General features: G+C 43.5%; 1 protein-coding gene across 4 annotated transcripts in view; it reads left to right on the top strand.

Moving 5' to 3' along the window:
* The window catches only part of AXIN1 (axin 1), a 77,066-nt gene that overhangs the window by 23,674 nt on the left and 28,278 nt on the right, over positions 1-25,114 (top strand). For all 4 annotated transcript variants that reach the window (XM_059692513.1, XM_059692512.1, XM_059692511.1 and 1 more), the window contains exon 3: positions 18,724-18,864. In XM_059692513.1, coding sequence (XP_059548496.1) covers positions 18,724-18,864 — 141 coding nt within the window. The remainder of the gene's footprint in view (positions 1-18,723; positions 18,865-25,114) is intronic.

Raw genomic sequence — 25,114 nt, 5'->3', positions numbered from 1 at the left:
TTGTTTGATCTCTTCCCCCAGCCCTTCCCTCTGAGGCTCCTCAGTTTGTTGCATGCTTCCATGTCTCTGGATCTGTTTTGTTTGTCAGCTTATTTTGTTCATTGAATTCCACATATAAGTGAGATCATGTGATACTTGTCTTTCTCTGACTCACTTATTTCACTTAGCATAATACTCTCCTCATATCTCCATGCTGCCTCAAAGGGTGAGAGATCCTTTTTTTTTTTTTTTACGGCTGCATAGTATTCCATTGTGTTTTTTTACCCATTCATCTACTGGTGGGCACTTGGGCTGTTTCGAGATCTTAGCTATTGTAAATAACATTGCTATGAACATAAGAGTGCATATATTCTTTTGATTGGTGTTTCAGGCTTCTTAGGATATATTCCTAGAATAGGGATCACTGGGTCAAATGGCAGTTTCATATTTAATTTTTTGAGGAAACTCCACACTGCTTTCCATAGTGGCTGCACCAGCCTGCATTCCCATCAGCAGTGTACTAGGGCTCCTGTTTCTCCACATCCTCTCCAGCACTTATTGTTTGTTGATTTATTGATGGTAACCATTCTGACAGGTGTGAGGGTGGTATCTCATTTAGTTTTAATTTGCATCTCTCCAATGATTAATGACATTGAGCATTTTTCCATATGTCTCTTGGCCATCTGTATGTCCTCTTTGGAGAAGTGTCTATTTAGATCTTTTGCCCACTTTATCAATTGGGTTATTTGTCTTCTTTTGGTTGAGTTGTATGAGTACTTTATATATTTTGGATATTGACCCCTTATCAGATGTGTCATTGGCAAATATGTTCTCCAATATTGTGGTTTCCCTTTTCATTTTGATGCTGATTTCTTTCTTTTTTTAAAAATATATTTCTTTATTGATTTCAGAGAGGAAGGGAGAAGGAGAGAGAAATAGAAACATCAATGATGAGAGAGAATCATTGATTGGCTGCCTCCTGCATACCCCCCACTGGGGATCGAGCCCGCAACCCAGGCATGTGCCCTTGGCCGGAATTGAACCTGGGACCCTTCAGTCTGCAGGCTGACGCTCTATCCACTGAGCCAAGCCAGCTAGGGCGATGCTGATTTCTTCTGCTCTGCAGAAGCTTCTTATTTTCATGTAGTCCCATTTGTTTATTTTTCTTTTGTTTCTCTTGCTTTAGGCATTGTATTAGTGGAAATTTTGCTACGTGAGATGTGTGATATTTTGCTGCCTATGTTTTCTTCAAGGATTTTTATGGTTTCATGACTTACATTTAATTCTTTTTAAAAAATATGTTTTATTGATTTTTTACAAAAAAGAGAGGAAGGGAGAGGGAGAGAGAGTTAGAAACATTGATGGGAGAGAAACATCGATCAGCTGCCTCCTGCACACCTCCTACTGGGGATGTGTCCGCAACCAAGGTACATGCCCTTGACTGGAATCGAACCTGGGACCTTTCAGTCCGCAGGCCGATGCTCTATCCACTGAGCCAAACCAGTTAGGGCACATTTAATTCTTTTTTCATTTTGAATTTATTCTTGTGTATGGTATAAGTTAGTAGTCTAGTTTCATTTTTTTACATGTAGCTGTCCAATAATCCCAACACTATTTGTTGAAGAGACTGTTTTTACTCCATTGTATGCTCTTGCCTCCTTTATCAAAGATGTAATTGAACATAATGACTTGGGTCCATTTCTGGGTTCTCTGTTCTGTTCCACTGATCTATATGCCTGTTCTTATGCTGGTACCAGGCTGTTTTGTTACAGTGGCTTTGTAGTATAACTTGATATCTAGTATTGTGATCCCTCCGACTTTTTTTTTCCCCTCCTCAAGATTGCTGTGGATATTCAGGGTCTATTTTGGTTTTATATAAAGTTTAGGAGTGTTTGTTCTAGATCTGTGAAATATGCAGTTGGTATTTTAATAAGGATTGCATTGAATCTATACGTTTCTTTGGGTAGTATGGACATTTTAATGATGTTAACTCTACCAATCCATAAACATGGCATATTCTTCCACTTGTTTATATCTTCTGTCTCTTTTTTCAAGGTTCTACAGTTTTCCTAGTATAGGTCTTTTACTTCCTTGGTTAAGTTTGTTCCTAAGCATCTTAATTTTTTTTGTTGGAGTAGTAAATGGGATTTTTTTTTTTTTTTTTTTTTTTTTTTTTAGTTTCTCTTTTTGAGGGTTCATTATTGGTGAATAAAAATGCAAATGATTTCTAGGTGTTATTTTGTATCCCGCTACATTGCCAAAATCCTTTATTAAATTTGGTAGTTTTTTGGTGGAGTCCAGGGTTTTCTATGTACAATATCATGTCATCTGCGAATAATGGCAGTTTTTATCCTTCTTTCCAATTTGGATGCCTTTTTATTTTTTCTTCTTGTCTGATTGCTGTGGCTAGGACTTACAATATGTGTTTATTGACTTGAGAGAGAGAGGAAGAGGAAGGGGGAGAGAGAGAGGAGGGGGGGGGAGAGAGAGAGAAACGTCAGTGAGAGAGAGAAACATTGATCAGCTGCCTCCTGCACGCCCCTTCTAGGGATCGAGCCTGCAACCTGTGCATGTGCCCTGACCAAGAATAGAACCGGTGACTTCTTGGTGCATTGGTTGATGTTCATCCACTGAGCCACACGCCCAGGCAAAAAGAAAATGCTTTTGAAACATTGTGAAAGAGAACTCAGAAGCAGAAAAATGAAATACCTCTTATAGAAACAAAATACCCAAAGATTTTCCATTTTTCCCTCGGGTTTTCACTCTCTGCGCAGAGGTTTAGAGTCAAGGAAACTAGACACAAGCTTCCTGCAGGGGTCAGGGCTGCCATACAAACTGTTAGCGTAGAGAGATCTTGAGAATTACCTGATGATGTTACGAAGTTAAGAGGGTGACTCGAGGCTTGGAATTAGTGATTTATTTTTTAAATGATTTTTTTGTATTTTTAAAAATTTATTAATTTTTGAGAGAGAGAGAAACATCAACTAGTTGTTCCTCTTATCTATGCATTTTTTATTTGCTTCTTGTATGTGCCCTAACCTTGGATCGAACCCGCAACCTTGGCATATCAGGATGATGCTCTGACCAACTGAGCTCCCTGGCAAGGGTCATAGTGATTTCTTTTTTATATATATATTTTATTGATTTTTTTTTTTTTTTACAGAGAGGAAGGGAGAGAGATAGAGAGTTAGAAACATCGATGAGAGAGAAACATCAATCAGCCGCCTCCTGCACATCTCCTACTGGGGATGTGCCCGCAACCCAGGTACATGCCCTTGACCAGAATCAAACCTGGGACCTTTCAGTCCGCAGGCCGACGCTCTATCCACTGAGCCAAACTGGTTTCGGCTAATTTCTGAATTACTTCAAGGGAACAAATTATACTGTTTCTATTTTGGTCTTAAAGCTTCCACACTGAGAACTGGTCTTCTTACCAGAGTTTTTGTTACAGTGGCTTTGGAATTGTGATTATCAGCCTCTTACATTTTGATTTGGGTTATTACCTGATCACAGCCTGTGTTAGAGATTGTGAGTATGGCTTATCTGGTTTGGCTCGGTGGATAGAGTGTCAGACTGTGGACTGAAGGATCCCAGGTTCGATTCCGGTCACAGGCACATGCCCAGGTTGTGGGCTCGATCCCCAGTAGGGTACATACAGGAAGTAGCCAATCAATGATTCTCTCATCATTGATGTTTCTAACTCTCTCTCTCCCTCTCCCTCTCCCTTCCTCTCTGAAGTCAGTAAAAATATATTTTAAAAAAATAAAAGGAGATTGTGAGTCTGACACCTGATCTGCCATTTTGAAGTCAGCAGGGACCCAGATCTAGGGTCTCCTGTGGTTCTCTAGCTCATGTCTGAAAGATATCAGATAGCATCTCAGTAAATTATTCTAAATTGCCTATAAATTCTTGGGAATTACCACTTATAAAAGTTTATTGCAACTGTGACTATTAGAGTTTGTCACATAGTATGAGTGGCACTAATAAATCTTTGGAGCTTTTATTTGAGGTATCAAGGCTGGAATGAGGGGCTGGGGTTTCCAGGGGAGAGCAGTACTGGGTGCAGGCTGACCCTCATCATTACAGTGAGAACAATTCATTAAATATCATGATGGCATATTCTTTAAAATGTTTTTGTTCCACTTTCAAAAATATATATGTATGTTTTTATTGATATTTTTTTAGAGGGAGAGGAAGGGAGAGGAAGAGAGTGCTAGAAACATCGATTTTGACCACTGTGGCTCAGTGGTTGAGCATCAGCCTATGAACCAGGAGTCATGGTTCAATTCCCAGTTTAGAGCACATGCCCAGGTTGCAGGCTTGATCCCCAATAGGTGGCGTGCAGAAGGTGGCCGATCAGTGATTCTCCCTCATTATTGGTTTTTCTCTCTCCCTCTCCCTTCCTTTCTCAAATAAACAAAAGTATATTTAAAAAAGAAAGAAAGGTCAGTCAGTGCCTCCTGCGTGCCCCCTATTGGGGATGGAGCCCAACCCGGGGATGTGCCCAGAAATTGAACCAGTGACCTCTTGGTGCATGAAACAGTACTCAATCCACTGGGCCATACTGGCCAGGCTTTTGTTCTGCTTTTTGAATACTACCACATAAAGTTCCTCTTCCTCAAATCCATGTGAATATCTTAAAAATCTGATATGAAACAGTTGTGTAAGTCCAAGTCTTGAAGAGACTTCTATGGCATTTAAGAAACTGGCAGTGAGTAGGGTAAAGTTGATTTAAATGTGCAGTGTTTACTGAGCAGAAAGGAATGAGGTCTTTTGTTTTGTTAACTCACCATGTTTGAACTCTCAATAGTAAGGTCCATAAGTGACTTCTATAGAATGCTATAATAATGTTGAAAGTGGTCTTCATATTTATTGTCCCATATATTTCAATAACTGCTCTGCAGGGATAACATACAGAGATATATTATTGTCAAAGTTATACAGACATACCTTGGAGATATTGTGGGTTCATTTCTAGACTACTGCAATAAAACAAATAATGCAATAAAGTGAGTCACAAATTTTTTTGTTTCCCATCCTGTATAATAAAAGGGTAATATGCACATTGACCCTAATGGCAGAACGACCGGTCACTGTGATGCACACTGACCACCATGGGGCAGACGCTCGATGCAGGAGCTGCCCCTGGTGGTCAGTGTGTTTGCACAGGGGGAGTTCTCAGCCACAAGCTGTGCTGATGGCTGGGAGCGCAGCGGCCGTGGCAGGAGCCTCTCCTGCCGCCTCGGTAGCACTAAGGATGTACGATTGACGGCTTAGGCCGCTTCTCCCGGGGAGCAGGCCTAAGCCATCAGTTGGACATTCCCTGAGGGCTCCCAGGCTTCCAGAGGGGTGTCTACCTGCCAGCTTAGGCCCGATCCCCAGGGTGTGGGCCTAAGCCGGGAGGTGGACATCCGCTGAGGAGTCCTGGACTGAGAGAGGGCGCAGGCCGGGCTGAGGGACCCCCCCCCTCCCCCCAAGTGCACGAATTTTCATGAACTGGACCTCTAGTTTCATATAAAAGTTACGTTTACACTATAGTCTATTAAGTGTGCAATAGTATTATGTCTAAAAAATGTACATATCTTACTTTTAAAATACTTCATTGCTATAAAAATGTGAACCATTACTGAGCCTTTGATGAGTCATAATCATTTTGCTGGTGGAGGGTCTTACCTTCAATTTGTAAAAAATGCAGTATATGTGAAGCACAGTAAAGCAAAGCACAATAAAATAAGATTTTCCTGAGAGAAATACATTTGGTGCAAGAAAATTAGAAAGTGCAGTAAGCAAAAATATGAGCTGATAGCCCACTGCTCAGAGTTACCACTATTTTATCTAGATTTTAAAGTGTTACTGGTTTGAGTAGTAAAGCTACATGTGAGAATTATGGCAAAGAAAAAGTGATACCAGCCTGGCTCATGTGGCTCAGTCGTTGAGCATCGACCTATGAACCAGGAGGTCATGGTTTGATTCCCGGTTCTGGCACATACCTGGATTTTTTCTCGATCCTCAGTAGGGGGCGAGCAGGAGACAGTCGATCACAATGATTCTCTCATCATTGATGTTTCTCTCTCCCTCTCCCTTCCTCTCTCTGAAATCAATAAAAAATATATTTTTTAAAAAGTGATACCTGGTGGGACCCCACCTGTGCCTTCTCTTCTGCACCTGCCATACCAGCAGCAGTGGGCCTTTCCCAGTCGTGAGCCTAGGCTCCCCTAAGTAGGATGTCCTTCTGACTAGAGCCTTTAATATGGGTTGTTAAGCATTTGTATTACTCTCACAGAAAGCTAGTTTGAAGTGAGGGATTTAACTGCATCTTGCAGCCTTTAACACGCAGTTCTTCTCCCACTCGATGCTAGGGACACTGTGCCCTGACTGGAGTGCGTGGTTGCCAGTCTGAGTTGAGGGCTTTCTATATCATATGCCAGCAAGTGCTCCTTGTATGCTATTCTTAAACTCTTGGAATCCTTGTGAAGCAACCGCTGTCATCCCATTTTGCAGGGAAGGAAGGAAAGGTCAGTTGGCAAGTGGTGGCCCTGAGAGCTGCTCTATCTATTGTCCATCTCTGGAGGGGACAAATGAGAATGGCCACCCAGCAGCTGTCTGGCCCAGTCTGTGCTGTGCCTGTTCTACTGAACACACATCCTGTTTGATTTGACCATAATGGGCCTTTGATGTGTTGTGCAATTCAGAGTTCATTCACAGTGACAGGCAGGGTGCTCCAGCTGTATAATAATAAATAAAAAGTCTGCAGGAGTGTGAAGCCACGGAGTGACGTGATGGCCAAGCAGGAAGCTTGCACCTGGTATAACCAGGTGACTTATTTTTCTCAGCCTTTATCTCCTCCCATCCTGATTTACCTCAGCTTTATCATAGAGGCAGTAAGTGCCCAGTGGTCCATGTATGAGTGGAACCTGTCTGTTCAGCTTCTGACATCACCTCTTCCTGCCCCTAACAGTGACCCCAAGTGTCTAAGTAGAGCTCACAATGGATATGTAAGTGCGGTGAAGGGGGGGCCTCATGGGGGGGCTATTTATTAACGTTGGCTGATCATTTGCATAAAGGCCCAGTTCCTGATTTTGCATGGAGGACATAAAATAGAGATTTTTATAGCTGACATTGACCGGATTTCTATCACATTTTTTAGTATAAACTTTTTGACCTTTGGATGCAAAGCTTAGTTATTTGTTTTAGAAGTGATAGTATGTGTGTGAACGCAGGCAACATGCACCTAAGTCGTCGCTGCTGCTACAAAACAAACAGAAGCTCATCTCACCTGTGGGTTGGTACCCTGCATTTTGTAATTTGATAATCCTCACCCGAGTATATTTTTCCATTGATTTTTAGAGAGTGGAAGGGAGAGGGAGAGACAGGGAGAAACATCTATGTGAGAGAGAGACATCGATTGGTTGCCTCTTGAACCCACCAGATGAGGGCCAGGGAACCTGCAACCAAGGTACATGCCCTTGACTGGAATCAAACCCTGGAACCTTCAGTCCATGGGCCAATGCTCTATCCACTGATCCAAACCAGGTAGGGCCATTTTGAACTAATTTGAAATGAAGTGTTCTAACTATTCTGGCGCCTTTGTCTTAGTCATTTCTTTGTGGTTTTGAAGATTATACTGTGAGAAGATAGAGCTCTAGGAGCAAATTGCTTTGTTGGGAAGCAGGCCCCTCCTTTCTTTTTCCTAAGGGTCAGGCTTGTGAGTAACACTGGTTCAAAGGCTGGTGGTGTCTCTGGATGATAACCTCAGTTGTGGCTCCTTGAGGCTGGTAGAAAAGAACTCTGGTCTGGGAACCCTGCACCCAGGTTTGGGTCTAGACTCCCACATCCTCCTGTGAGAGGGCGACAGAGCTGGGTGGGTGCTGGTCCTGCCAGTGTGAAGTACTGTCACTGTGAGAGGTATGTACCCTTCATCTCCAGGGGCAACCCAGGTGGCCATTGCTAGGTGGATGGAGAAACAGGCCTCCACATCACAGAACACTACCTGGCACAGAAGGGATGACTACTGTTCCAGACAGTGACTTCATGGATCTCAGAATCCGTGTGCCAAGTGAAAGAAGCCAAAAAAAAAAGGGAACATGTACTCCCTGTGTGGTGGTGCCATTTATGCAGAATTCTAAAAGATGCAAAGTAGCCTCAAGTGAGAATGGTGGGGGTGGAGGGGGACTGGACAGAGGAATTACAAAGGTGCACAGGAATTTTATGGGGAGATGAATGCATTCATTATGTTGGTCTTGGTGATGGTTTCATGGGTGTAGTTGACATATGTCAGAATCATCACATTATCCACTTTAATTATGCACAGTTTATTGTATGTCATACTTCAGCAAAGCTATTTTTACAAAAACAGTTTATGTGCCTTGATCTAGGGGAATTTAGGCTTTTAGGACCAGCGGGTACAGCAGTATTCATTTCCCTAAAGGCTTGGACAGAGCTCAGCTGTTTGCTTCCATGGGGCAGTGACAGGTGTGGGTTCCTGTGCGTGCAGGTTGTCGGTCAGGTCTTGGTGAGGACCAGGCTCCAGGGAACGGTGGTGTCATTGGAAGCTGCTTCCGGCAGGAGATGGTTGGTAACACGCAATGCTGTTCTTGCCTGCATGGCTGCTGGCTGCTGACTCCATGGGTGCAGATTGATGGCAATTCTGCAGTGTCTGGGATACCCCTTCCCCTCAGTGGATAATGTTGACAAGTCAGCCTGGAAGCTGCTCATCATGGCTGCGGCCATTTGGTCCCTACACACCACACCAGATGGCTGGCTGCTAAGTGGTGGCTTGTTTCTGAATCTCTTCCAATGAGTGCTTGTTTCCTGCGCTCCTTCCCACCCTTCTTCTCAGGAAGATCAAGCAGGAAGGTACACTTGATGTTACCGGAGTCTGTGGGGAGGTCGCCGTACATTTGTGCTGATTGTAATATGATCAAGAACCACCCTCTGGCCCTAGCTGGTTTTGCTCAGTGCATAGAGTGTTGGCCCTTAGACTGAAGGGTCCCTGTTTAGATTCCGGTCAGTTGCAAGCTTGATCCCCACCTTGGTTGGGGTACGTGTGAGAGGCAACCAATCAATGTGTCTCTCTCACATCGATCTTTCTCTTTCTGTCTCTCCTCCTTTCCACTCTCTAAAAATCAATGGAAAAATATCCTCAGGTGAGGATTGACGAAAAAACCCCCAAACAACAAACAAAAAGGGTGGGTTGAGAAACAAGCCTCCATATCACAGAACATACCTGGCACAGAAGGGAGTGTTTGCCTCCATCATGAGATCCTCTGACACTTGGCTGTGGAGGTTTCTGGTCACTGCAGAGTGTCCTGGGCATGTCAGATTCAGCCCCTGTGGGCAGGCTATGCACTCAGGTTCTATGCACACAGAAATTGGCCAGCGTTCAATTCTCTTGCATAGTTTATGCCTATTACCCTTTGTCCACGAGGTAATGAAGGCCGTGTACCCTTTCTTCTGGGATTCGGGACAACACACACCAGAGTCCAAAACACACTCCTCTCCTTAGTTTACCTTTTTGGAAGCCAGTGGTGGCAATGTCCCAGGTTTCTGTCTACCCAGTGACTGTCCCGTGCCCTTCTGGTGCCAGAGCCCTTCTCTGGACATAGAAGATACAGAAGGGGTGCTATAGTGGGAACATGGCTGAGGCCAGTCCCTTAAGGTGTGGGCTCTAGGCTCAGACAGGAACAAGAAAATGTTCACAGATGGATGGGGCCATGATCAGGTATGAGCAGAAATGAAAGGAATGGATTCTAATCTACTGGATAAATAAAAATCTCAGAGTCCACACTGATATAAATAAATGTGGCAGAGGGAAAGTCTTCCTCACAGGAGAATGCCAAATAATAAATACAGCTCAAATGATGGCATTAGAAAGTCACTGGGTGCTCTAGCCGGTTTGGTTCAATGGATAGACCGTCAGCCTGCGGACTGAAGGGTCCCAGGTTTGATTCCTGTTAAGGGCACATGTCTGAGTTGCGGGCTTGATCCCCAGTAGGGGATGTGCAGGCGGCAGCCAATCAATGATTCTCTCTCATTGATGTTTCTATCTCTTTTCCCTCTCCCTTCTTATCTGAAATCAATAATGACATATTTAAAAAGAAAGCCCTAACCGGTTTGGCTCAGTGGATAGAGCGTTGATTCTAATGCACACAGAAATTGGCCAGTGTTTAATTTAGAAACTCCCTACACATCCCCAGTAGGGAGTGTGCAGGAGGCAGCTGATCGATGTTTCTCTCTCATCGATGTTTCTAACTCTCTATCCCTCTCCCTTCCTCTCTGTAAAAGATCAATAAAATATATGTAAAATAATAATAAATAAATAAAGAGAAAGAAAATCACTGGGTGTAAATAGAGTATGTACATTCCCCATGAATTGCCTATTGATTGCAAAGGAAAAATACCAGTCAACATGATGTTCTTCTTGTTCTGATACAGCATCATTTCTTTCATGTTCCTGCCAAAAATGCCTGATGTGAACCTCATAGCAAGGGAACAATGAGACATTCTACAGAACAACTGGTATGGATTCTTGAGAATGTCATGGTCAGGAAGGGTGAAGACTGAGGGCCTGTCCAGGTTAAAGGACATTGAAGACACATCATAGTCAATGTGTAGTTATGGCCTGAATCTTGTGCAGTAAAAATAGCTCTAAAGGCATTACTGGGCCAGTGGAAGAAGTCTGAGTTTGGCCTTTCGATTAGTGATCGATATTGTATGGGTTGAACTGCCTGTTGCCCTTGGCTTATGGCATGATCAGAGCCACTGTGAGTTACAGGTAAGGGAGTAATACCTCACTTCAGCCTTAGCACTGGGAGTAGGCGGAGGAGCCATCAGCTAGTCTGAGAAGCTGCCTCTAGCAACCATAGGGAGGCAGATGGGTAGGACTGGCACCTTGTTACCTTCCAAAGAATGAAAGATGGACAAGCTGACAGGTGGTATTATTGAAGTGTCTGGGTATACAAATCTCTTTGAGACCCTGCTTTCTGTTCTTTTGGATACATACCAAGAAGTGAAATTACTGGATCATGCAGTAATTCTGTTTTAAAGTTTTAGAAACTGCCATACTATATGCTCCATTTTACATTCCCACCAGTAGTGTACAAGGTTCCAGAGAAATTAAAAATAATCACCAACCTAGAATTCTAATCCAGTGAAAATATCCTTCAAGAATGAAGAGGAGCCCTAACTGGTTTGGCTCAGTAGATAGAGCATCGGCCTCCGGACTGAAGGATCCCAGGTTCGATTCCAGTCAAGGGCACATGCCCGGGTTGTGGGCTCGATCCTCCATACCGGGTGTGCAGGAGGTAGCCGATCAATGATTCTCTCTCATCATTGATGTGTCTATCTCTCCTCTCTCCCTTCCTCTCTGAAATCAGTAAAAAAAAAAAAAAATTTTTTTAAAAGAGAGAATGAAGGGGAGCCCTGGTGGGTGTGGCTTGATTGGTTGGAGCATCATCTCATGCACCTAAGGGTCAAGGGTTCAGTACTCGGGCAGGATGTGTATGGGAGGCAACCAATTGATGTTTCTTTCTCATATTGATGTTTTTCTCCCTTCCCCTTCCTCTCTCTCTTAAAAAAAAAAAAAAAAAGTAAATAAATGAAGGGGAAATAATGACTGTTTCAGATGGACAAACACAGAAAGTTGTCACCAGCAGCCCCTTACTAAAGGAGGTGCCTGAGGATGTTCTTTTTTTTTTTTTGAACTATTTTTTTGTGATTAATTAAATCTTTATTGTTCAGATTATTACAGTTGTTCCTCTTTTTTCCCCCCATAACTCCCCTCCACCCAGTTCCCACCCCACCCTCCTCCCTCACTCCCACCCACTGTCCTCATCCATAGGTGCATGATTTTTGTCCAGTCTCTTCCCGCACCCCCCACCTCCTCCCCCCCCCAAGAATAGTCAGTCCACTACCTTTCTATGCCCCTGATTCTATTATAATCACCAGTTCATTCTGTTCATCAGATTATTCACTTGATTTTCAGATTCACTTGTTGATAGATGTGTATTTGTTGTTCATAATTTGTATCTTTACCTTTTTCTTCTTCTTCCTCTTCTTAAAGGATACCTTTCAGCATTTCATATAATACTGGTTTGGTGGTGATGAACTCCTTTAGCTTTTTCTTATCTGTGAAGCTCTTTATCTGACCTTCAATTCTGAATGATAGCTTTGCTGGATAAAGTAATCTTGGTTGTAGGTTCTTGGCATTCATCACTTTGAATATTTCTTGCCACTCCCTTCTGGCATGCAAAGTTTCTGTTGAGAAATCAGCTGACATTCGTATAGGTACTCCCTTGTAGGTAACTGACTGTCTTTCTCTTGCTGCTTTTAAGATTCTCTCTTTGTCTTTTGCTCTTGGCATTTTAATTATGTGTCTTGGTGTGGTCCTCTTTGGATTCCTTTTGTTTGGGGTTCTCTGTGCTTCCTGGTGTTGTAAGTCTATTTCTTTCACCAGGTAGGGGAAGTTTTCTGTCATTATTTCTTCAAATAGGTTTTCAATATCTTTCTCTCTTCTGGCACCCCTATAATTCGGATGTTGATACACTTGAAGCTGTCCCAGAGACTCCTTACACTATCTTCGTATTTTTGGATTCTTTTTTCATTTTGCTTTTCCAGTTGGGTGTTTTTTGCTTCTTCGTATTTCAAATCTTTGACTTGATTCTTGCGATCCTCTAGTCTGCTGTTGGGATTCTGTATAATATTCTTTATTTCAGTCAGTGTATGCTTAATTTCTAGTTGGTCCTTTATCACAACCTCGAGGGTCTCACTAGATTTCTTTTAGGTCTCATTAAGTTTATCGGCTGTTTCTAGAAAATTCTTGAAAAACCTTAAAAGTATGGTTTTGAACTCTATATCCAGTAGTTTACTTTCCTCCATTTCTGTCATTTGTGTCCTTTTTCTTTGCCTCCACATTTGTTATGCTTCCCTGTGTTGTTACAGTGGTTTTCTGTGCTAAGTGTCCTCTAGGGCCCAGTGGTTCAGCCTCCCCAATTACCTGAGGAGGACACTCTTGGTGCACCCCCTTGTGGTCTTTGTGCACAGTCTTGTTGTAGTTAAGCCTTGATTGTTGTAGGTACCACTGAGAGGAATTGACCTCCAGGCCAATTGGCTGTGAGAATCAGCTGTGTCTGCAGTGGGAGAACTTCTGTGCTGGAGACACCCCTCTGGGGCAAGACTTGCTTCAGTGGGGCTTTGGTGCTCACTGAGTCTGCCCCCTGAGTGTGTCCTTTATGGTTCCATGGAGCTGCAAACTGGATGGTCCCACTCTGACCTCTGGGTATACTGGCTCCTGGATCTCTAGGGAGGTGCTAATCTAGCCTCTGCCTTAGGCTATCCAGCAAAAGCCTCCCTGCAGGGCTTGGGCGGGGCAGGTCCCACGGGATCAACAGGGCCGGGCTAGCAGTTATGGTTCCTCTCAGAGGCTCCAATTCTCAGTGTCTCAGCAATTGCTGCAAGCCCCTCCGAGAGAAAGCTGCCCTCGAGTTCTGACCACTGCCAGACAGTCCCGCTTCTCCCTTATGAGTCTGGGTCCCCAGATACTCGCCTGGAACTGGAGCTCAGAGCCTGAGACTCCCTCCTGATTGAAAACGACAACCCCGCCCTCAGCCGCCAGCCCGCTCCGTGTGCGCCTCTGTACCTTGGTATTTTACTTCCGCACTGCGCCTCCTCTGAGTCTTGGTATGCTTTTCTCTTTCCTTCTAGTTGTGGAATTTCCACTCAGCCAGCCTTCCTGTGGTTCTGGATTTTGTCCGTTCCGTCTTTTAGTTGTATTTTTGAAGTGGTTGTTCGAGGCAGCAAACTCCGGTGTTTACCTATGCCGCCATCTTGGTTTCTTAAGGATGTTCTTTAGGCAGAAGGAAAATGCTCTCAGTAGAAACTCCTGGACACAGAGAAGAAAGGGCAAATATGGGGGTAACTCTAGGTGACTTTCAGTTGGTAAAACAATACTAATAATGTCTTGTGAGGTTTAAGACATATATAGAATTAAAATACACGATACCTGTAGCATATCAGTGTGTGAGGGAGGAAATTCTGACCTTGTGTTGCCTTGGAAGAGGTAAATGCACATTGGACTTCAATACATAAAGGCTACCTATTGTCATCTTTATGGGAATCACTATCAGAATAGTGAAAGGGTTACTTTATTAGAGGGAGGAGATGGAACATGAAAAATATTCAAAAAGTAGGCAAGAAAGAGCAAAACAAATAGAACCAATGACAAACAGAAAGCAAGTTAAGATGGTGGCCCCACGCTCAGTGATCAAACTCAGTGCAGCAGGACTAAGTGATACAATTAAAAGGAAAAACTGTCTCACTGGATCTTTTTTTAAAAATATATTTTATTGATTTTTTTACAGAGAGGAAGGGAGAGGGATAGAGAGTTAGAAACATCGATGAGCGAGAAACATTGATCAGCTGCCTCCTGCAATCCCCCACTGGGGATGTGCCCGCAGCCAAAGTACATGCCCTTGACCGGAATCGAACCGGGGACCCTTCAGTCTACAGGCCGACTCTCTATCCACTGAGCCAAACCGGTTACGGTTGTCACACTGGATCTTAACAAGAGACACAAAAGTAAGAGAATAGAAAGGTTAAATGTAAAAAGATGTAAAATGAAAGTCCTGTGAACAACAGCCAGAGAGCAGTCAATACAGGCAGGATGAGGGCCCGCCGGGGGCAGGGGTAGCGTGCTTGTATGGGTCCCAGCAGGTTTTATTCTGAGGACTTTGAAAGCTTATAGAGGAGTTGGATGTTTCCCTAGATACACCACTTGAGGAGTTGGCCATATTTGTTGTGCCCATATTCATGTAGGAGTTTGTGTCTGCACATCAGCACACGTGCATACACACACACACACACACACACACACACACACACACACACACACACTTCCCTCCCACCTCTGGTCCTGGAGTTCCCCACATGCCATTTCCTCTCACACATCACTGGTCAGAATTTTCTTTGTCACATCAGCCTGCAGTGAAGGCCCAGCGGTTCTGTTTTCCATGGCAAGAGGTGAGCACTAGTCCCAGGAGCCAGCTTCATGTCTAGAACTTTAAAAAGGTAAACAGGATGGGTAGCGCTTCCTCCTTTCTCTTCTCTTCCCTTTTTTTTTTTTTTTTTTTTTTCTTTTTGTATCTTCTCTTCCCTTTGTTCTCTGAACTTGGAATGCATGTACATAATGGGACTTGCTCTGCACTGGATACTATAGAAAATTAAAAATCCATGTTTTTCGCCCAAACCGTTTTGGCTCAGTGGATAGAGCATCTGCCTGCGGACTGAAGGGTCCCAGGTTCGATTCTGGTCAAGGGCTTGTACCTTGGTTGCGGGCACATCCCTAGTAGGGAGTGTGCAGGGGGCAGTTGAATCGATGTTTCTGTCTCACCCATGTTTCTAACTCTCTAACCCTCTCCCTTCCTCTCTGTCAAAAATCAATAAAATATATATTTTTTAAAAATCTGTGTTTTCCCTACTTATTACCTTAAAGATGAATTTTCTGGGAGCTGTCAGAGGAGCAAGGCAGACATACCGGACGCATCAAAGCTTGAGACTTGGTCCTGTGCTGCCATCATTCCTGTCCCATAGCGGGAGGTGAAGGTGGGCGCGTGCAGGTGTGGGGCTCTTCAGTATGATCTGAAGCACGGGCTTGGGCTTCCGTGCCGTGACACCTTTTCTTCTTCAATTCAAAAAATTTTTGTTTGACCAAATGGGTGTTATTAAAAGTTATCAAAGTGTAATATTCCTTAAATGTTAAAAGGAAACTGAAAAACAAACAGTTCAGCACTTAGCCTGTAATTTGAATTTCAGTACAGTGGCTGTTGGGTGACGATATTGGTGGTTTTATTTTGTAAGTGCCAGAAGAATAACTGTCATTTAAAAGATAAGTTTTTGATATTTAAAGCAAAGAAGATGACGTTGCATATCATTTCTTCTGCTCTATGTCAGATACAGTCTAGACAAGGATGTGTAAACAGGACCTAGGGACAGACTGTCCACATCCCAAAGATTCCCTGTCCTTCCTGTACATCTTTGGACATGATGCTTTCCTGAGAGCCTTCAGAGCCCTGCCTTGGCTCTCACTGGGCGGGAACATACTAGTGGCCTCCAAGGATGCCCTCGGGCTACATTGGGTGGGTCAGAAATACTGTGTGTTGGATAGTGACTAACCCCCTGGGTGTTGCTCCCCCTCTGTGGTGTTGGAATGATGAACATCTGCTTCCTGGGCTGGTAGGTAAGTCATATGGCCTAGTTACTGTCCATTGCTGTGACTTCGGTGGCTGGAAGAGGAGGAGTACTAACCATAGTTGGCATTGTTCTGGTGTTTGTGGCCTCAGGTGCTGCTCTTGTCGAGGCCCCCAGGGGACATGGCCCTCCTCTGTAGGCCTGCCTTCCAAACCCAGTGTCTGACCCAGCCCAGCTCCACATAGCCTGTGTGACAGGTGTCCATGATACCACGGTGTCCTGCGGTCTTATTAAAGTGCCTTTTCCTGGGTATGCGCATGACATGAAATAGGGCCTCCAGAAGGTTCTGTTCATCAGTCAAGGGGTGTCCACAGGGATTCTGTCAGCTTAGAAAAATCTGGTCTCTCCTCTTTCTACACTGAGGACATTGAAGTCCAAAGGACAGGGTGATGCATCCCAGGTCCTGGCAGTCAGTACAGCCTGTCATTCACCAGTACAGCAAGTGCTCAAGTACTGTGAGCAGTAACTCTAATCAGAAGTGAGGCTGGGGCTGTGAGGACTGTGACTGGGGTCCATTGTGCACATCACTGAGCATTCAGCATGAAAACCCCAGCCTCCTACGCAGACAACCTTAGTCCTTTCCCACTTTCATCATGACCTGTAGAGGCCTGACAGAAGTGACTATTCAAGGACAGTGTTTGGGAAGAAGAGGTGGTGTTGGAACACAAGGCCAAGGGCAGCAGTGAGGGGGTCAGGAAAGCTGACGTGTAGATAGATCAGTGTAGACACTAGAATAGATATGTGTGTGAGGGAAGTCCAGAAAGATTCAGTTTAGTGTTAACAACTGGCTTTCCATTTTGATGCAAGAAAGTGAGGTAGATTTTACATCCACATGCATTTTAGATAAAGATCTACTAGTCAATTTTTTTAAAAAAAATATATTTTATTGATTTTTTACAGAGAGGAAGGGAGATAGAGAGTCAGAAACATCGATGAGAGAGAAACATCGATCAGCTGCCTCCTGCACATCTCCTACTGGGGATATGCCCGCAACCCAGGTACATGCCCTTGACCGGAATCGAACCCCGGACCTTTCAGTCCGCAGGCCGACGCTCTATCCACTGAGCCAAACCGGTTTCGGCAGTTTTAAAAATTAAGATAAATAGAAGAAAAAATATATATATATTGAAAATAGAGAAATATGCTAATTAACCGGGATGCCGTAACAGGTCGACCAGACAGGAGGAGGTTGCACGCACAGTGTCGGGGAGTGGGCACTTTCGTATGACCAAAATTAATATAAACAGTATTTTTTTAAAAAAGTGACTTTAGCCCTGGCTGGGTGGCTCAGTTGGTAGGAGTGTTGTCCCATACACCAAAAGGTTGCAGGTATAGGTTCGATGTCCAGTCAGGGCATGGACAGGAGGCAACTGGTCGATGTTTCTCTGCCCCATCGATGTTTCTCTCCCACACTGATGTTTCTCTCTTTCTCTCCCCCACTTCTTCCCGTCTTCCCTCCCTCCCCCTATCTCTCTAAAATCAATAAACATATCCTTGGTTGAGGATTTTTTCTTAAAGTGACTCTAAAGAAAAAAAATCTTTTTTATACGTAGCCAGAGGTTAATTAATAATGAGAATATTTAAAGACCAATGTAAATCATTAAGAGCCCAGCTGGGTGTAACTCAGCACTTGAGCATGGACCCAGGAACCAAGAGGTTACTGGTTCAATTCCTGGTCAGGGCACATGCCTAGGTTGCAGGCTCAATCCCCAGTAGGGGGACGTGCAGGAGGCAGTCTATCAATGATTCTCTCTCATTATTGATGTTTCTATCTCTCCCTCCCTTCCTCTCTCTGAAATCAATAAAAACATAATTTTAAAAAAAGTCAAACAGCACAGTAGAAAATGGGCAAAAGGTATGAATGGGTAACTTACAGAGGAAGGAATTTAAATGACACTCAAAACTGCCAGCCTGACTGTTAACTAAAATAAATTGTCATTTTCTGGCTAATCACATGACATCTGGAGGTGAAAGCCACCCAGGGAGTGACTGGAGGGCAGCATGAACACTCTGTTAAACTTCTATACTTCCCCCGTCATTCCCTACATTCCATCCTGTGGCAGTTCTCAGACATGTGCACAGGAGTTCTGGCTGCCTTGAAGTGGGCCTACACAAGGTAGTGGGCAAGGGTTGACACTGCTGCTGGAACACCCAGGAGGTTGGGTGTACTTTGCAGCAAATAAGTCTGCTCTTTAGAAGAAGGATGAGCAGAACAGCTGTGTCATGTTCCTAGTTAACGTGCATAAAAATGCAAATCCAAATAATAATCTGTGTGTTCACTTACACATCTACCGAAATGCAGAGGAAAGACCTGAAAGATGCCTGGGGATTAACCGATCCCACTGGAGGATGGGAGGCAGGAAGGAGATGCCAGCCCTTTTTACTTTTTCTTGAATTGTTTGCATTTGTAGTTCTTATACAAGGGTATCCATATGATTCTAAAAATGTGGATTAATAGGAGAAGATGTTGGGCTGCTGTTGACGTGCCTTCCTTCTTTGCAGATATGGATCCTGGCGGGAGCCTGTCCACCCCTACTATGTCAACTCTGGCTATGCCCTCGCTCCAGCCACCAGCGCCAATGACAGTGAGCAGCAGAGCCTCTCCAGCGACGCAGACAGCCTGTCCCTCACTGACAGCAGTGTGTAAGTCCCCCCTTCCTGGGTGAGTGCAGCCCTCATAGAGCATGGCAGCCTGTGCCAGTCCCAGCTGGGGCTTTATCTTGACGGAAAGTGACTTGTGGCCCTTCTCCCAATTTGGTGTTAGTACATCCGACGTACAGACAGACAAGCTGCGTTGCAGGAAGTGTTGTTTAAAATCCTAACATAGCCTGGCAAGTGTGGCTTAGTTGGTTGAGTGTTGTCCCATGTACTGGGAGGTCACCAGTTTCATTCCCGGTTGGGGCACATGCTCAAGTTGCAGATTAGACCCCCAGTAGCGGGGGGTGCATGCAGGAGGTAGCCGATCACTGTTTTTTATATCTCTCCTCCCTTCTATCTAAAATCAATAAAAACTTTTTTTTAAATCCTAACATAAACTAGAATTGAGTTTTGCATTAGTTGTTTTTCTCCAAGGCCGAGGTTACAGGAACCTTTGAAAGAGAAGAAACCATGGGGTGACGTTGAAAGAAATTCTAGGGCTGCCTGGGCTAGAGCACTTTGGTTCTGTTTTTCTCTTTGGTTTTTATAGTGTGGGGTTCACTTTAAAGATCGGCACTGGTTAGCAGCCAAGCAGAGGGTGACTGCCTGCCCAGGCAGTTGTGACCCTGGTGCCATCCCTGGAAGGCTACACTGCTATGCGGGTGCATTTCTTGTCCACACTGTTACGTACTTACCAGTTTTTTAAATTTAGAAATTGTCATATAGGTGAGCAGTTCCCTATCATCTCACCATGGGGAGACAGGGAGATGCAGGCAAGGGAGGAAGTTGGTGCAGCTGGTTCTGTGTGCTGGCCCAGTGCCCAGATATTTCAACTGAGGCTTTGCATGTCCAAAAGGTCTCAGTGACCACAAGCAGCCACATTGAGCCTCCGTGTTCTCCATGGTGGCAGCAGATATTTCATCCTCTCCTTTTGTGGGAAAGTACTTGTTTTCTGACACCTTCTCCTTCACATTGGCAGATGGCTTGTTGGGGTACAAGTGCACATTAGAAACTTGATGGTGTCAAACATTGTCTTACTAGATGAAGGCATTGCTTATCCCACTCCCTGAAGTCATTTGGGGTCTTGACCTTGCGGCCCATGATGTCAGACTTGCCCAGCTTTTGGTACTTTTGCCATTTGCTATCTGACCAGCACTGATAGGAAGTATCTGTTCAGGTTCGGGCCTTAGGGGTGGGGGCTGACTCCTAGACACCCTCCAGCCTCAGGGCCAGAAAGCCTTTGGCTGTGACATTGAGCAGGTAGGTGTGAGCTCACTGACTGCAGGTGTTAGGTCGATACTTAGAGGAACAGGCAGAATGAAATTGAAAAGCAAAGTTTATTGTTATACCTGTGAACAGAAGGGCTGAGACCAAAGTAGTGTCAGCAAGCAAGAGTATGGAGGGCAGGTATTTATATGTCTCTTACTTATGTGATGGGGGCGAACAGTTAAGCTGGATGCAGCTGCAGGAGGTTGCAGGGAGCCAAGTCTAGAGCTGCTCTTCTTGGCCCCTTAGCTCTCTCTTGTAACACCTGAAATGAGAATAACAGGAAAACTGCAGAGAGGGCAGGAGCCCCAAGTGGACACAGTGGAAAAGTACTGAGTGCAGGGGAAAGGTATAGAATATACTTTACACAGGGTTCTTTCCCCACAAGACTGAGACCTCATAGGGCCTAGACAACAATAAGCTGTCAGCTGGTCATGGGGAGACTTCTCCATCCAGCCTATTTCGTCATGTGAAAAATTTGAGGAGTCGTAGATTAAATAAGAAAGAAAATAAGGACTATTTGACCCAGTAATCCCACTTTTAGGACTATATCCCAAGAAGCCAGAAACACCAATCAGAAAGGATATATGCACCCCTGTGTTCATAGCAGCACAATTTATAATAGCTAAGATTTGGAAACAGCCTAAGTGCCCATCAGCAGATGAGTGGATTAGAAAACTGTGGTACATCTACACAGTGGAATGCTATGCTGCTGTAAAAATGAAGGAACTCTTACCATTTGCAACAGCATGGTTGGAACTGGAGAGCATCAAGCTAAGTGAAATAAGTCAGTCGGAGAAAGATAAATATCATATGATCTCACTCATTTGTGGGATATCATGAACAACATAAACTGATGAACAAAAATAGAGCCAGAGGGGGGGAAATATTCTAGACTATAATAGAAGTAATCCTGTTATTTTCAGATTTTTAATATTTCCTACAACTTTTGTGATATCATATTATGTTAGTACAGTTTGGGTAATATACATAAAATCCTTTTATTCTTGAAATATTAATGTTTATTGCATGTAATAGAATTATATGTAAGATCATTTTTCTTGAATAATTGGTGTTTATTGTATGTAACATCATATTTAAAATCATTTTTCTTTTTTTTTTAATATGTTTTATTGATTTTTTACAGAGAGGAAGGGAGAGGGATAGAGAGTTAGAAACATCGATGAGAGAGAAACATCGATCAGCTGCCTTCTGCACACTCCCCACTGGGGATGTGCCCGCAACCAAGGTACATGACCTTGACCGGAATTGAACCTGGGACCCTTGAGTCCGCAGGCTGGTGCTCTATCCACTGAGCCAAACCGGTTAGGGCTAAAATCATTTTTCTTGAGATTAATGTTAATTGCATGCAACATTATATTTAAGATCATTTTTCTTAAAATATTAAAAATAAATACAAAATAACTATTTTTATTGATTTCAGAGAGGAAGGGAGAGGGAGAGGTAGAACATCAGTGATGAGAGAGAATCATCAATTGGCTGCCTCTTGCACACCCCCTACTTGGGATTGGGCCTATAATCCAGGTATGTACCCTGACTGGGAATTGAACCATGATCTCCTGGTTCATAGGTCAAGGCTCAACTACTGAGCCATATTGGCTGGGCGAATGCATACTTTTAAATTGTGTTCCACTTGACCTAGCAAGTTTGGCTCAGTGGGTAGAGGGTTGGCCCTCGGACTGAAGGGTCCTAGGTTCGATTCCGGTCAAGGGCATGTACCTCAGTTGCAGTCTGGATCCCTGGCCCTGGTCTGGGAGCGCGTGCGGAGGCAACTAATCTCTCTCTCTCTCTCTCTCTCTCTCTCTATCTCTCTCTCTCTCCCTCCCTCCCTCCCTCCGTTTCTCTTTCTCTGTTCCTCCCTCCCTCCCTCCCTCCTTCCCTCTCCCTTCCATTCTCTCTAAAACTCAATGGAAGAATATTGATTAAACCTCCCCCCCCCCCAAATAAAATAAATAAATTGTGAGGACTAACCAAAAAAATAGTGTCCCACTTAACATGCCATTTTTATAGTTCATACCTTTCGTTTGCCTACCTTTGTGGGCGTGTATATGTATTTTTTTGGTTGTTGTTGTTAATCCTTACCCAAGGATAGTTTTTCATTGATTTTGTGAAACAGAGAGAAACATTGATGTGAGAAAGACACATTGATTGGTTGCCTCCTACATGCACCACGACTGCGGCCAGGGATCAAATCTGCAACCCAGGTACATGCCCTTGACTGGGAATCAAACCCACAACCCTTTGGTGTGCAGGCCAACACTCTCATCACTGAGACACCAGCTAGGGCACCTGCTGTTTGTGTTGTTGTTGTTTTTTTAATCTCATCTGTAAACATTCTTGAATATTTTGTTGACCTTCAAAACCAATCAATAGTAGTTGAAATCCAGTCAATATTTGTTAAATGAATATTTTTCAACTACAATTTACATTCAGTATTATTTTGTATTAGTTTCAGGTGTACAGTATAATGGTTAGACAATCATATACTTTACAAACTGTTCCCCCTTATATTTTCATAGCACCATACATAGCTATTACAATGTTATTGACTATATTTCCTACACTGTACTTGACATCCCTGCAACTATTTTGTAATGAGTCTTAAATTTTTTCACCTTGTTCACCTAGTCTCCCAACCCCCCCTCCCTCTAGCAACAATCAGTCTGTTCTCTGTATCTATGAGCCTATTTTTATTTTGTTAGTTTATTTTGTCCTTTAGATTCAACAAATAAGTGAAATCATAAGGTATTTGTCTTTCTCTGAATGACTTATTTCAATTAGCATAGTACCCTCTAGGTCCATCCATGCTGTCACAAATGGTAAGATTTTATTCTTTTTTTATGGCCGAGTAATATTCTATTATATACATATATCACAACTTTTTTAAAAAAATTAAAATATATTTTTATTGATTTCAGCGAGGAAGGGAAAGGAAGAGAGAGAGAAACATCAATAAAGGGAATCATTGATTGGCTGCCTCCTGCACGCCCCCTACTAGGGACTGAGCCTGCAACCCAGGCATGTACCCTTGACTAGAATCAAACCTGGGAACTTTGCATCCGCAGGCCAATGCTCTATACACTGAGCCAAACCGGCTAGGGCGTATCACAACTTTTTTATCCACTCATCTATTTATGGGCACCTGGTTGCTTCTCTGTCTTGGTTATTGTAAATAATACTGCTATGAACATAGGGGTGCATCCTTTCCTTTTGAATTAGTGTTTGGGGTTTCTTCATATATACACCCAGAGCTAGAATTGCTAGGTCATAAAGCAGTTCCATTTTAAATTTTTTGAGGACCCTCCATACTGTTTTCCATAGTGGCTGCATGATTGTTCCCTTTTCTCCCTCGTGCAGCCACTATGGAAAACAGTATGTTACTTGTTGACTTTTGATGATAGCCATTCTGACAGGTGTGAGGTGATATCTCACAGTGCTTTTAATTTGCATTTCCCGGATGATTAGTGATGTTGAGTATCTTTTCATATGTCTATTGGCCATTTGTATGTCCTCTTTGGAGAAGTGTCTATTCAGGTCCTCTTCCTATCATTTGCCTGTCTTTAAGGATTCTTCTGACACCTCAATTTTAGTGTACAGGATAGGTTATCATAAGCTATTTCTGAGCCAAACTTAGCCAGTCACCCATCATTGTAAGTCTTGAGCTCTCTCCCTTTCAGTGACCATGTAGTGACATCACTAGATGAATCTGTCCCTTCAGGTTGATCTTCTGAATGTGGTATTTCTCATGGACTATTTCATTCTCCTTTATTTTGTATCTTTAAGATAAAACGTTGACATGTTTCTTAGCAACTTCTTACTTGAAATTATTGGGGTTTCAAACAGTACCTGCCATGAATGTAAAGTATCATAAAACGGTCACATCCAGCTGCAGCCCTGCAGATGCCCACAACCGGCTGGAAGCACAAGATGGATAGCATTGGTAGCATCTGGTTTTCCTCTTCCCCAATACTCTGTTACTAAAATGAAAGTTAATCTGCCTGGGTAATTTTCAACTTTCTTGAAAAGTACCTTAATTCTCTCCAATAAAATACGTTTGCTAAAGGGAAGATTTAACAATTTAAAAATGGCCAAGCTGGCATGGCTCAGTGGTTGAGTGTCGACCTATGAACCAGGTCACGATTCAATTCCTGATCAGGGAACATGGGTGGGTTGGGAGTTCAGTCCCCATTAGGAAACGTGCAGGAGGCAGCTGATTAATGATTCTCATCATTGATGTTTCTCTCTCTCTCTCTCTCTCCCTCTCCCTTCCTCTCTGAAATCAATAAAAAAATATAAATAAAATGTTTTCCCCTTGATATTTTGTTCATCTTGATTTATAATGAGTCAGAAATGTAGGAAAGTCAAGAATTTGGAATGTAAAATTATGACATATTTGAATGTATATTAGATGCAAAAAAATAGGGTCGTGTGTTTTATCTAAATTGTTGTTGGGGCAACTGCACTTAGTATTTTAACCTCATGACAAAAATGACTGACCACCTTTGTAGTTTGTGGATTTTGGACATAGGTGTCTGAGGATAATGCCTAATCCCCATAGAGGAGTATGGAATTTTTAAGTGCCCCATTGTTTCTCATATACTTCAATATATATGAGAAACAAACAACTTGGTTGCTCAGGGCACCTGAACAAAATCCTAAGGGCATGTAAAGACATTTTAAAGTTGACTCACTTTTTCCTTGACACCTGCCCCCTTGAATCCCTTTGCACCCACTGAATCGCTGATAGCCAGGGATATCAAGGCAGTGATAGGAGGGAGAGACCATCACAGCCTCTCTCTGCCCTGTTCTGAACCAAAGCTCACCTTTTACACCCAGACCAGGGCTCTGGGGAGAATGGTGCAGCCCTACCTACCCATGAAACTGCTGTGCTGGTAGGTGTGGCGCTGCCCAGGACTCACCAAGTGTGTCCTGGGCACCAAGGGGCAAGGTGGCAACTTCCCTAGGCCCG

This window comes from Myotis daubentonii, chromosome 4 (assembly GCF_963259705.1).
Source record: "Myotis daubentonii chromosome 4, mMyoDau2.1, whole genome shotgun sequence".
In the NCBI taxonomy this organism is placed as follows: domain Eukaryota; kingdom Metazoa; phylum Chordata; class Mammalia; order Chiroptera; family Vespertilionidae; genus Myotis; species Myotis daubentonii.
Note: the sequence above shows the minus strand (reverse complement) of the source record. Positions and strands in the feature narration are given on the sequence as shown.